The sequence below is a fragment of the Tachyglossus aculeatus genome, chromosome 23 (assembly GCF_015852505.1).
Source record: "Tachyglossus aculeatus isolate mTacAcu1 chromosome 23, mTacAcu1.pri, whole genome shotgun sequence".
NCBI lineage: Eukaryota > Metazoa > Chordata > Mammalia > Monotremata > Tachyglossidae > Tachyglossus > Tachyglossus aculeatus.
In genome coordinates this window covers 27,863,074-27,876,608 of record NC_052088.1, presented here as the reverse complement: position 1 = coordinate 27,876,608, position 13,535 = coordinate 27,863,074, and the positions used below count along the sequence as shown (strand labels likewise).

The 13,535-nt window shown below is 44.2% G+C and overlaps 1 protein-coding gene across 6 annotated transcripts in view; it reads left to right on the top strand.

The window, feature by feature from the left end:
- TTC37 (tetratricopeptide repeat domain 37) overlaps positions 1-13,535 on the top strand; it is an 89,356-nt gene that overhangs the window by 4,232 nt on the left and 71,589 nt on the right. Inside the window, exons 1-5 of one of the 6 annotated variants that reach the window (XM_038765601.1) lie at positions 7,716-7,752; positions 9,046-9,093; positions 9,213-9,317; positions 9,402-9,492; positions 13,320-13,463. In XM_038765601.1, coding sequence (XP_038621529.1) covers positions 9,403-9,492; positions 13,320-13,463 — 234 coding nt within the window. In that variant the 5' untranslated portion in view covers positions 7,716-7,752; positions 9,046-9,093; positions 9,213-9,317; position 9,402. Of the gene's footprint in view, positions 1-678; positions 707-7,715; positions 7,853-9,045; positions 9,094-9,212; positions 9,318-9,401; positions 9,493-13,319; positions 13,464-13,535 lie in introns of those variants that run through there. The other 5 variants (XM_038765600.1, XM_038765599.1, XM_038765598.1 and 2 more) reach the window with 5 other exon arrangements.

The window sequence follows — 13,535 nt, the reverse complement described above, 5'->3', positions numbered from 1 at the left end:
CACTGAACCATGCTGCTTCTCTATATTGATAATAATAATAAAAATAAATTAGTATTTGCTAAACGCTACCGTGTCCCAAGCACAGCGGTAAGACGCACCCTAACCAGGATGGGCGGGCCCTATGCCACATAGTAATAATAATTATTATGTTATTTGTTAAGCGCTTACTATGTGCCATTCATTCATTCAGTCATATTTGAGCACTTAGTGTGTGCAGAGCACTATACTAAGCGCTAGGGAAGTACAAGTCGGCAACATATAGAGATGGTCCCTACCCAACAACGGGTTCACAGTCTAGAAGGGGGAGACAGACAACAAAACAAGTAGTCAGGTGGCACTGTACTAAGCACTGGGGGGGGGGATTCATTGAATGAATGAATTAATCCAAGCAAATCAGGTTGGATACAGTCCCTGTACCTCGTGGGGCTCACGGCCTCAATCCCCATTTTACAGATTCTACAACCAAGGCACAGAGAAGTGAAGTGACTTGACCGTGGTCACACAGCAGACAAGTGGTGGAGTGGGATTAGAACCCATGACCTTCCAGCTCCCAGGCCTGTGCTCTATCCACTGTGCCATGCTGCTGCTTCTTCACATGGGGCTCACAGTCTAGAGGGAGAGGGAAGAAGTTTTCGGTCTGCGTTTTGACAGATGAGAAAAGTGAGGCCCAGAGAAATCAAGTGACTTGTTTAAGGTCACACAGCAGGTGAGTGGTGGAGCTGGGATGATAATAATAATAATAATGATGGCATTTATTAAGCGCTTACTATTCAGTCATTCATTCGATCATATTTATTGAGCGCTTGCTGTGTGCAGAGCACTGAACTAAGCGCTTGGGAAGTACAAGTTGGCAACATATAGAGACGGTCCCTACGCTGTGTGCGAAGGACTGTTCTAAGCGCTGGGGAGGTTACAAGGTGAGCAGGTTGTCCCCCGGGGGGCTCACGGCCTTAATCCCCATTTTACAGATGAGGTCACTGAGGCCCTGAGAAGTTGGGACTTGCCCAAAGTCACACGGCTGACAATTGGCGGAGCCGGGATTTGAAGCCGTGACCTCTGACTCCAAAGCCCGGGCTCTTTCCACTGAGCCGCGCTGCTTCTCAGTTGGATTTGAATGGGATAGTACAGTGATGAGCGCTTAGTACAGTGCTCTGCACACAGTAAGAGCTCAGTAAATACGAATGAATGAATGGTGGTGCCTGGACAGAATTCTCAGTCCTTTTCTCCCTTACTGACGTGTCCTGCCTTCCCCCCGCCCCATCTTATGCTTCCCTATCTATTTTCCTTTCTGCCCTATTCCTTCTATCTCATCTCTTGCTCTCTAGGCTTGCCGCTTCTTCATTCATTCAGTCAGTCATATTTATTGAGCGCTGACTGTGTGCGGAGCACTGTATTAAGCACTTGGAAAGTTCGATTTGGCAACAGAGACGATCCCTATCCAACAATGGGCGCACATTCTTGAAGGGGAAAACAGACAACAAAGCAAGTAGACAGGCGTCAATACCATCAAAATAGATAAATAGAATTATAGATATATACATATTAAGAAAATAGAGTAATAAATAAGTACAAAGATACACAAGTGCTGTGGGGGGAAGGGGGACGATCAGAGGGAGAGGGTTGGGGCTATGGAGAGGGGAGGAGGAGCAGAGGAAAAGGGGGGGCTCAGTCTGGGATGGCCTCCTGGAGGAGGTGAGCTTTTCTGACTACCTTCTCCCCGCCACGCTCCGCGTGTTTCAAATTCTTCCTCTCGAGCATCCCTTTGCCGTAGATTTGTAAGGAATAACTTAAGCACTGCCACACTTGATCAGACTAATTGTCTGTCCAGCCCGGAATGATTTCTGGAACAATCAATCAGTTGTATTTATTGAGTGCTTACTGTGTGCCGAGCGCTGTGATAAAAGCGTGGGAGAGTACAAACAACACCACAATGGACAAATTCCCTGCCCACAGTGAGCTTACAGTCTAGAGGGGGAGACAGACATTAGTATAAATAAATTACAGATATGGACATAAGTGCTGTGGGACTGGGGGAAACAGTGAGGGTTGCTGTCTTGACCACAATCCTAGCAATATATGGCATGGCCCAGTGGATAGGGCACAGGCCATGGGTTCTAATCACTTGTCTGCTGTGTGACCTTGGGCAAATCACTTCACTTCCCTGGGCCTCAGTGATCTCGTCTGTAAAATGGGGCCTGAGACTGTGAACCCCACAAGGGATAGAGACTCAATTTGCTTGTATTTACCTCAGCACTTAGTACAGCGCCTGACACATAGTAAGTGCTTAGCAAATACCAAATTATTATTATTATAATCTAACACTTCTAACTTTTCCCTAGCCGTAACTTTACCGCTCTTATAGTTTACTGAAGGTGTCACTCCACCTTTTCCAGTACCTCGATAAGCCTATTTTCATTTCAGGAGTACGTTCTTGATTAGACCCTTAATGCTAATTTATTGAAGACTGTAGCCCACTGCTTTGGCATCTAGGGGCAAAAAAAGAGTGCACAGAATAAGACAAATCTCCATTCAAGCTGCATTATTGAGAGGGGGGTGGCATATGTATCCTAGTGCTTTGGGGGTCTGGAACGTGATGCAGAGGGGAGGAAGGGTAGGTAGGCCGATGAGAGGTATCCCGGAGGAGATATGATTTAAGTAGGGCTTTGAAGATGTAGAGAGGGGTGGTATGTTGGATAGGAATGGGGCGGGATTTCTAGTCAGGAGGGAAGGCATAAACACGGAGTTAACAGTGGGAGACGAGATCAAGGCACAGTGAGGACGCTGGTATTAGAGGAGCAAAGTCTGCAAGCTGGGTTGTACTGGGAGAGGAGTGAATGTAGGTAGGGAGAATTTATTTTACTTGTACATATGTACTAATCTGTTTACTTTGTTAATGATGTGCATTTAGCTTTAATTCTATTTTTCCGACGACTTTGACACCTGTCTGCATGTTTTGTTTTGCTGTCCATCTCCCCCTTCTAATAATAATAATAATAATAATAATATTGGCATTTATTAAGCGCTTACTATGTGCAAAGCACTATTCTAAGCGCTGGGGAGGTTACAAGGTGATCAGGTTGTCCCACGGGGGGCTCACAGTCTTAATCCCCATTTTACAGATGAGGTCACTGAGGCCCAGAGAAGTTAAGTGACGTGCCCAAAGTCACACAGCTGACAAGTGGTGGAGCCGGGATTTGAGCCCATGACCTCTGACTCCAAAGCCTGGGCTCTTTTCCACTGAGCCACGCTGCTTCTAGACCGTGAGCCCGTTGTTGGGTAGGGACCGTCTCTATATGTTGCCAACTTGTACTTCCCAAGCACTTAGTACAGTGCTCTGCACACAGTAAGCGCTCAATAAATACGATTGAACGAATGAATGAATGTTTTAAAGGTGATGGTGAGGAATTTCTGTTTGATGCAGAAATGGATGGACAACCATTGGAGGCTTTTTGAGAACGATTTTTTAGGAAAACGATCCGGGCAGCAAATTAAAGCGTGGATTGAAGAGAGGGTAGAGGCCCGAGAGGAGGCTGATGCAGTGGTCAAGGCAGGAAATGACATTCATTCATTAATTCAGTTCGATTGGAGCAGTGTGATTACAGTTGGGATAGACAGGAAAGGGCAAATTCTAGAAGTGTTGTGAAGGTGCAACCAATAGGATTGGGTAACTGACCAAATATGTGGGGTGAATGAGTGAGATAAATCGAGGAGAATGCCAAACTTACAGGCTTGTGAGAAACGGATGATTATTAACGTATTGCCTTGGTGAAAGTCAAGAGCAGGGAGAGGGATTGAGTGGGAAGATGAAGTGTTCTGTTGTGGACACGTTATACGAGGTGTCGGCAGGTTATCTATCTAAGGCAGGACACAGCAGAGCTGGAAAAGAGGATGAGAAGGACACTTTAGGGACTAACAGAATTTCATTATCTTGGATTTGAGGGTGCAGGGTTGAACCCTAATTTTTAAACAATGTTCCATGGGATTGAAGGTAGGTGAAAGCAGATACAATCCAAAGAATCGACACCGAGTCATAACCGGCAGTCACGGGAGCGTCTTAGTTATGAAACAAAATAGAGTAATTGGCATAAAATTGTTCTAGTAATTTTCCAAGTTTCTATTCTTGGTTCCCATTATTCATGTTATACGCATTGAGTCTCTGGAATGTTGCCTCTGTATTATTTCCTTTTCATTATAGGTCTACGGAACGCTAGGCAGTATTTTGGGGTGCCGATATTTGCCGTAGCTTCACCCAGCAAGAAAGGGGATAAAAGTAGAAAACATACAGATTCAGAATTGCTGTGCTGTCCGAAGTGACGGCTTGAATGGAGTTTTCTTTTAAATTCCTCTAGACTTCATTTTGTGCTACATTTACCCAAGAATGTTGGAAAGTGTTTTGGATGTCATTATCATCAGATCCTTGTGATTTTAATCTTTAATATGTGGTTGCTTTTCATAATTTAGGTGAGCAATGGAAGCGGGTCAATCCGAAATTCAATCCAGGCAAGGATAGTGGACTTAGGGTAAGGTCCTGAGTTAGGTAATGATGGTTATTTTTGCCCCTTTTGGCAGAATGGTTTAAAAACAGAAAATCGCATTGCACCTCTATTTCTGGGTGTAATGTGCTGTTTTGACATTCAGAAATGCCCTCTTATTTTTTTGGCTGTTAGATTGCCTTCTGGTACAGTTTTAACTTTGTGGGAAATAGTGTGGCCTAGTGGAAAGAATACAGGCCCGAGAGTCAGGAGACATAGGTTCTAATTCTGGCTCTACCACTTGCTGCTGTATGACTTTGTCATTTAATAGCTCTGTGCCTCAGTTTCCTCATCTGTAAAACGAGGATTAAGTACTTGTCTTGCAGTCTTCATGTGGGACAGGGGCCGTGTCTGATCTGAGTGTGTTCTGTCTTCCCCAGTGCTTAGCATAGTGTTTGGCACATAGTAAATGCTTAATACCACAGTTATTATTAATCTGTGTATGCAAAATAAGAAACTTGCCTTAAAGACTGTTCAGAATTTCCAGATAAAGGATACAGCAGTTCAAGTTGCCTGAACGTGGAATCTTTTTGTTGGCCAATATGCTTAAAGCAGAACTTCAACCAATCAATCATATTTATTGAGGGCTTACTGTGTGCAGAGCACTGTGCTAAGGTATTGGAAGAATGCAGTATAACAGAGTTGGTAGACACATTCGCTGCTGTCTCCTCTTCCTCCTCTTCCCCCTTTTCCTCCTCTTTCTCCTCTTCCTTTTTCTCCTCTTCCTCCTCTTCCCCCTTTTCCTCCTCTTTCTCCTCTTCCTCCTCTTCCTTTTTCTCCTCTTCCTCCTCTTCCCCCCTTTCCTCCTCTTTCTCCTCTTCCTTTCCCTGCCCATGAGGGACTTCCACTCTGGCCCCAAAACTCATTGCAGGCAGGGAATGTATTACTCTATTTATTTTATTTGTACATGTTTATTCTATTTATTATATTTTGTTAATCTGTTTTGTTCTGTTCTCTGTCTCCCCCTTCTAGACTGTGAGCCCACTGTTGGGTAGGGACCGTCTCTAGATGTTGCCAACTTGTACTTCCCAAGCGCTTAGTACAGTGCTCTGCACACAGTAAGCGCTCAATAAATACGATTGAATGAATGAATGAAAGAGCTTACAGCCTAGAGGGACTCTGTGGCCTTATTTGCTGAAGTCACAGGAAGTACTCTGAACATTCATCTGAAGTGTTCTTGAAAGAATCAGTCGAGGTAGAAAAGTGAATCATAAGGGCATGGTGCCAACAAGGCACCGTGATTCAGACCAGACCAAAGTGTGAAAGGGGGAATTATAATGTCTGGTCGTATTGTCGTGGGAGCTGGTCTTCCACAGACATCACGTGTGGCTGCCAGTGATGCCACCCACGGGCAGTACATCACATCAGATGGCAAGGTGTGATGGCAATCCGTGATATCCCGAAAGGCAGCCCATCCGCTAGTCCTGAAACAGTGCCCTTCATAGCACGGGTTCTCAGGACGGGATATTTGACGGCAGGCTTCTCGGACAACTCTTGAAGGATGAAGTTATCAACGAGGTGTATTGAAGAAATGCTTCATAGACAAAATGCAGCAAAGCCTCAAGTGGTATAGCAATTCAATTATATATATTGAGTGTTTACTGTTTGCAAAGTACTGTACTAAGTGCCTGAGTACATATAACAACAAAGATTCCTGCCCATAACGAGCTCACGGTCTAGAGAGGGAGAAAGACGTTAATATAAATAAATAAATTACAGATCTATACAGATACATACATTTGTGCTGTGGGAATGGGAGGATGAATGAAGGAGCAAGTAAGAACGGCGCAGAAGGGAGTGGGAGGAGAGGAGGGCTTAGTCAGGGAAGGCTTCTTGGAGGAGATGTGTCTTCAGTAAAGCTTTGAAGTGGGGGAAGAGCAATTATCTGTCTGATATGCAATGAAAAGCAGTGTGGTCTAGTGGAAAGAGCATAAGCCTGAGTTCTGATCCAAGCCCTGCCACGTCATTGCCGTGTGACCATGGGCAAGTCATTTAGTTTCTCTGTGCCTCAATTCCTTCATCAGCAAAATGGGGATCAACTTAGACCGTGAGCCCTGATTATCTTGTATCCACCCCAGCGCTTAGTACAGTGTGCAGCATATAGTAAGGGTTTAACAACTAATCAAATACCACATAGCAGTGAACAGCTCAGAAGCAACTGTAGGAGACAGATCAGCTTGGTGTGCAGGAATCCGAAATAGGGTGACTGCCCTGAGATCAGAGACTTTGGGAACATCGTGACACCTGATGGAAGAAATAGTGAACCCCATAATGGAGCCAAGGATATGATGTGGAAGGAATGGTGTTGTGAGGCACACATGCATAACATTTTTTTATTAGTGCCATTCTTGAACCCGAACCATAGCACTGTGTCAAGTGATAATGGAGTCTCCCACCTGAAACTGTGCACCTGACATTTCAGGATTAAGAATTTGTGTGATGGCATTGATTCTAGTGCCACCCACACTCTCTCGTTCCTGCCGGTCATATTTCTTTTGGGGCACGGAGGGCCACGAGCCAGTGGGTTGGTGGGGGGTATGGCCCAGTGAGAAGCAGGGGTATGGCCCAGTGAGAAGCAGCGTGGCCTAGTGGATTAGAGCACGGGCCTGGGAGACGGAAGGACCTGGGTTCTAATCCCCGCTCTGCCAGTTGTCTGCTCTGTGATCTTGGGTAAGTCACTTCACTGCTCTGTGCCTCAGTCACCTCCTCTGGAAAATGGGGATTGAGACTTGATTACCTTGTGTCCTCCCCAGTGCTTAGAACAGTGCTTCACACATAGTAAGTGCTTAACAAATACCAAAAATTATTAATTATTATTAGTATGTGGGGCAGGGACTGTGTCCAACCTGATGAGCTTGGATCTACCCCAGTGCTTATACAGTGCCTGGCACAGATTAAGCGCTTAACAGATACCATTTTAAAAAAAAAATGTCCATGAAATTTTCTTCCCTGCAGAACCCATTTTCAGCCCAAATGACTACAGCGTGCGTCCTCAGGGTGGGGATATATGCTGTGAGAGATCTCATTCCGGATAAAAATAAGAATAAAATAACTGAGAAGTATGAAAAATGGCAACTTGGTCTTGAAGGGTAGAGAGGTGTTCTCATGGGGGCTGTCCTGAGGTGGTTGACTTGTGCCAGGAACTCGCATGAAACAAAAACAGTATGTCTTCTTAATTTGCAGGAACTTCAACCGGGAAAGACTTCAAGCAGAGCGCACAGTAAGATCTGTTGACCCATCCAAACAAAGTCAGTACACGTGGCCACACAAATAGCCCTCTGAAATCCGTATTTAGAAACTTGATCCAATCGAAGTGGCAGGTAAGGGAACAAATATGGTCCAGAAACAGTCCTACGGAAGTTATTTCTTTTCTGTATTTTTCTGTATTGCTCTTAGACCAAAAGCCCGTTGCCTGCCTACCTGTTAGAGCTCGGGTGGAACTATTGGATCTGAGGCTGCCTTGGGTCTGCCCCCTCCTGTGTTAGGAGATAGCAGGGTTGAGCTCAGGGGAGTAGGAGAGTAAGCTCCTCAAGAGCAGAGAAGGTGTCACTTTGCTTTTTTGTACTTCCCAAACGGCTTGGATGCCACGTCGAGTATGCCATTTGGAGGAGAGGGGGAAAGATGCCTTTATTCCATTAGTTAAATCGCAAAAACCTCTTTTTAAAATGTCTTTCTGCTCCTCCTTTCCTAATTTTTCTTCTTCATTCATTCAGTCCTATTTATCAAGCACTTACTCTGTGCAAAGAACTGCACTAAGCGCTTGGGGGAGTACAATATAGCAATAGACACATTCCCTGCTCACAGCGAGCTTCTTCTGCTTCACCTGTTCCCCTTCCATCGTACAGCTTTAAAGCAAGCAGTTCCGGCTCTATTTCCCCTTCCTACCATTCTCCGGCTTTAATCGGGAACAGAAGGGATGAGCAGTTATAGTAGGAGGAGACTTTAGCGGAGTCATGGGCTTGGAACTGTTTTCCATTAAATACCTGAAATAATCCTCTTTTCTTCTTGACTTGGTTTTCCCACCCAACAAGGAATGGAGACTAGAGGAAGCAAAAATCAGAAAATCACCCTCTTGGGGGAGATTTTGACACAGTGCCCTTTGGCTGATTATTATTATTTATTACATGCGTGAAGCGCAACCTATGGGTCACACATTGTTCTAAGCACTGGGTTAGATTCAGGTTAATCAAGTTGGACCACAGCCCCTGCCCTTTTAGTGTAAGTAGGTGGGAGAACAGGCATCTTTTCCCTATTTTACAGATGAGGAAACCGAGGCACAAAGAAGTGAAGTGACTTGTCCAGGGTCACAGGGACTGGGATTAGGACCCAGGTCCTCTGTTTATGGTGGTGTCTGTCTAGTCTGAAGATTAGTAGTAGTAATGATACTGTGTATCCATTGTGCAATGCGTGGGATTAGTCCACCAGAAAGTTTTAGAAAATAAGGCTCCTCTCATCCTTGACACTGAGGACTTCACATTTTATTTATAGTTTTCATTTAATTTCTGCCTTTCAGTTCCTCTTTCTTTCATAGAAAACTATAGAGGCTACCTCGGAAGAGCCGGTAAGAGAAGCGTATTCCTCGCTGTTTATCAAGGAAATTTTCTTTCCGTTCATTTCTTACTGCCTTGAATAGTTTAATCTGTAATAATGAGGTGACTCGTGCTTGCTTAACCCCTTCAGAAAGCCAGCATTTATAAATCTCTACCTTCGCCTATAAGATTTCTCCCAGAGGAAGCACTAAAGCTGAAAAACTGACAGTCGTTTTCAAGAATCTGAAGACCAAAGATGAGAGGGAAAATGATTAGAACAAGAATGTGGGGTTCTGAAGATGACCTTTAAAAGCAACATCTATGTTTTTTTTCTTAACAGAATGTCAAGTAAGGAAGTGAAGGCAGCATTGAAAAATGCCAGAGATGCAATAAGAAATAAGGAATACAAAGAAGCTTTAAAACACTGTAAGGTAATCCTTCATTTTTTATTTTGCCAAAATGAAATTGTAGGTATTCATTCATTCAGTCGTATTAATTGAGTGCTAATTGTGTGCAGAGCACTGTACTAAGCGCTTGGGAAGTACAAGGCGGCAATATATAGAGACGGTCCTTACCCAACAACGGGCTCACAGTCTAGAAGGGGGAGACAGACAACAAAACAGAACATGTAGACAGGTGTCAAAATCATCAGAACAAATAGAATTAAAGCTATATGCACATCATTAACAAAATAAATAGAATGGTAAATATGTACAAGTAAAATAGAGTTATAAATCTGTACAAATATATATACAAGTGTTGTGGGGAGGGGAAGGAGGTAGGGCAGGGGGAATGGGGAGGAGGAGAGGAAAAGGGGGGCTCAGTCCGGGAAGGCCTCTTGGAGGAGGTGAGCTCTCAGTAGGGCTTTGAAGGGAGGAAGAGAGCTAGTTTGGCGGATGTGTGGAGGGAGGGCGTTCCAGGCCAGGGGGAGGACGTGGGCCGGAGGTCGACAACGGGACAGATGAGAATGAGGTACAGTGAGGAGGTTAACGGCAGAGGAGCGGAGGGTGCGGGCTGGGCTGGAGAAGAAGAGAAAGGAGGTGACATAGGAGGGGTGATGGAGAGCCTTGAAGCCGAGAGTGAGGAGTTTTTGCTTGATTCGTAGGTTGACAGGCAGTCACTGGAGATTTTTGAGGAGGGGAGTAACATGCCCAGAGCATTTCTGCACTAAGATAATCCGGGCAGCAGAGTGTAGTATAGACTGAAGTGGGGAGAGACAGGAGGATGGGAGATCAGAGAGGAGGCTGATGCTAAGGATACTCCTGAAAAAAAGAATAGGATTGAAAAGTTACACCAATCACATATTCTAAATTAAGGAATTTATATTAATAATCAGTGCATATTGTACTTCAATTTAAATGTGATGTTATTCTGGTATAATCATGTAAAATCATTTTCGTCAGAATATAATTAAAGGCAGACATTTACTTGAACCCCTTTAGAGCAAACACTACACATACTTGAAAATTGAAATTTCAGGCATCAGATTATTTTCTGATATGCCTGGATCCTATTTCTGAACTAGGTGTGGCGCATAGGGGCTCCTTTGGGATCCAAAAGTCCCCTCCTCCTCTATGTCCTCAGCCCGGTGGAGAGGGGATTTTGCTGTTAAACCTCCGCAGGCTGTGTTGAGGGCTTCTCAGACAGGTGAGGAAGTCCGGCCGTGGACAGCCTGAAAAAAGTCTGAGGCCCCTACTGACTGGTCTCAAAAGGCGATTTTGAAGCTTGATTCTGCTGCACTTTTAAAGGAATTAATGTTCAGATCTGGGAGACTGCATGAGACAAAGGTGATGTCCGCAAATACATCATTAAATTCTACTTTACCCCGCTGCTACATTCAGCTCATCGTCCCCTGGACCTGAATTCACATGCTTTTTGAAATAGGGAGAGTGGATCTTTCATGCTAACAAGATGTGTTTACAGAAGCAGTCGAACTTAAAGTAGGCAGACAGGACAAGCAGAGAAAATGGAAGTAAGCAGCCGAAAAAGCAGGTATTTTACTGTAACAGATTTAAGTATTGAATAACAGGAAGTTTATTGGCTACCTCGCACTTATGAACCTCTTTCCCTTCTCTTCAGCACTCACGCATATGTTTGCTCAGTTTGTTTTGACTGTTGTAAACAGTTTTATGTTTGTGTCTTCCACTAGTATTATTCTGAACTGCCCAAGCGATTGGTACAGTGAACTGCGCCGAATGGGAGTAAATTCCACTATTAGTATTACTACTGTGTAGAAAAGGAAAGAGCAAGTAATTAAAAAAAATCCCTTCCATAATCACACTGCTCAAAGGGATATGTTTAACTCAGCAAAGGAAATGTAGCCCATGGTATGTTTCCCCTGGTTTTAGATCTCCAAGACTTGTGGACAGGGAATGTTTCTACCAACTCTGTTGTATTGCACATTCCCAGGTGCTTAATCCAGTGCTTTGCACATACTAAGTGCTTAGTACATACCATTGATTGATTGAAGATACATAGCTAAACAATAGTGTGGGTGTTTCGGTAGATGACTGGTCCTTTCTCAGTTCTAGTTTCGGAAAGGCTGTTCTCAAAATGTCATTTTGTTGCAACATTAAATGAGCGGTCAACAGCAATTCCATCCATCTTTTGAAATTATGCAGTGCTTAGTAATAATTATGGTACTTGTTAAGCGCTTACTGTGTGCCAGTCATTGTTCTAAGCACTGGGGTAGATAACAGGTTAATCAGGTTGGACACAGTCCCTGTCCCACATTGGGCTCACACTCATAATCCTCACTTTTCACAGATGAGGTAACTGAGGCACTGAGAAGTTAAGTGACTTGCCCAAAGTCACACAGCTAAGCGGCGGAGCCGGGATTAGAACCCATGCCCTTGTCACCAAGCCACGCTGGTTCTAATTCCAACTCCACCACTTATCTGTTGTGTGACCATAGGTAAGTCACTTAGCTTCTCTGTGCCTCAGTTACCTCACCTGTAAAATGGGGATTAAGATTGTGAGCCCCACATGGAACAACCTGATAACTTTGTATCTACCCCGGCACTTAGAACAGTGCTTGTCACATAGTAAGCGCTTAACAAATACCATCATTATTATTCTTACTACCAAGCCTGTGCTCTGTCTACTGCACCATACTGCTTCCTTAGCAAAGTGCAGAGCACTTTGCAGAATACTGTGCCAAGCAGCTGGGAGAGAGAACAATACAATGAAGTCTGTAGACGTGATCCTAGCATGCAAGGGTCTTACAGTCAGAATTCAGGTCACAAAACCATTGCCCAGAGTGTAAGCATTTGGCTGATTACCTATGAACACATAAATCCCTGATTCAATTAAATGCACTTTACCTATTATTAAATGCTTATTATGGGTCAAACACTGTTCTAAATGCTGGGTTAGGTAGAGGTTAATCCGGCTGGGCACAGGCATAGCCTAAAGGTACTTCTTGTTATTGTGTTTTGAAGCTGTTGTATTTTACCGTAGCAAGATTGTAATCATTTAGTGAAAACCATGATTTCAGTATGGCTCTCTAGTCTGTAAACTTGTGGGCAGGGAACATATCTACCAACTCTGTCTTATCCTACTCTCCTAAGCGCTTAGTACAGCACTCTGCACACCGTAAGCACTCAACAAATACAGTTGATTGCTTTATTTTGTCTGAATGAAGATGCTTGAATATTAACTGACCAGTTGTATTTATTGAATGTTTTCTCTGTCATGAGCTGTAACTTGCAGTATATTGGTTACAAAGCTTGTTTCAAAAGTGCTCTTCTATAATCCCACTGCCCAAAGGAATAAGTTTAGCTCCATGAAGGCATTGATGCCCAGAGCTTTATTTCTGTGGTCTTGCCAGCTGTCCAAGACACCTGAGTACTGGTATCGGTGGTGTTTCATAAGTGACACTGTTCTTTCTCAGGTATTTGGGAAGCATTGTGGCCTAGTGGATAGAGCACGGACCTGGGTTCTAATCCTGCCTCTGCCACTCATCTGCTGTGTGACCTTGGTCAAGTTATTTAACTTCTCTGTGCCTCAGCTGGGATTAGATGTGGAAAAATTATGGTGTCTATTACGTGCCTACTATTTGCCCAGCACTGGGGTCGGTAGAAAATGATCAGATCAGACACAGGGCAGAGAGCCAGCAGTAACCGTTGAATTATGCTGAGTCTGACAGGGACATTCAGTACAGTGTCAAGGGGTTTTCTACTGAGAGGGATGGGGTCTACACTTATTTTTTGGGATTGGGCATAACTTAAATGAACCATTGTTTCCTTTCTCTGAGCAGGCGGTACTGAAACAAGAGAAAAACAATTACAATGCCTGGGTGTTCATTGGAGTGGCCGCCGCAGAGCTCGAGCAACCGGATCAGGCCCAAGGGGCCTACAAGAAAGCTGCCGAACTTGAACCCAACCAGCTGTTGGCCTGGCAGGTAAGGAGGAAGTCCAAACGTTAGTCTGAGCCGAACGGCAAGGTTTGGTCACGCTCAAGATGCAGTAACCTC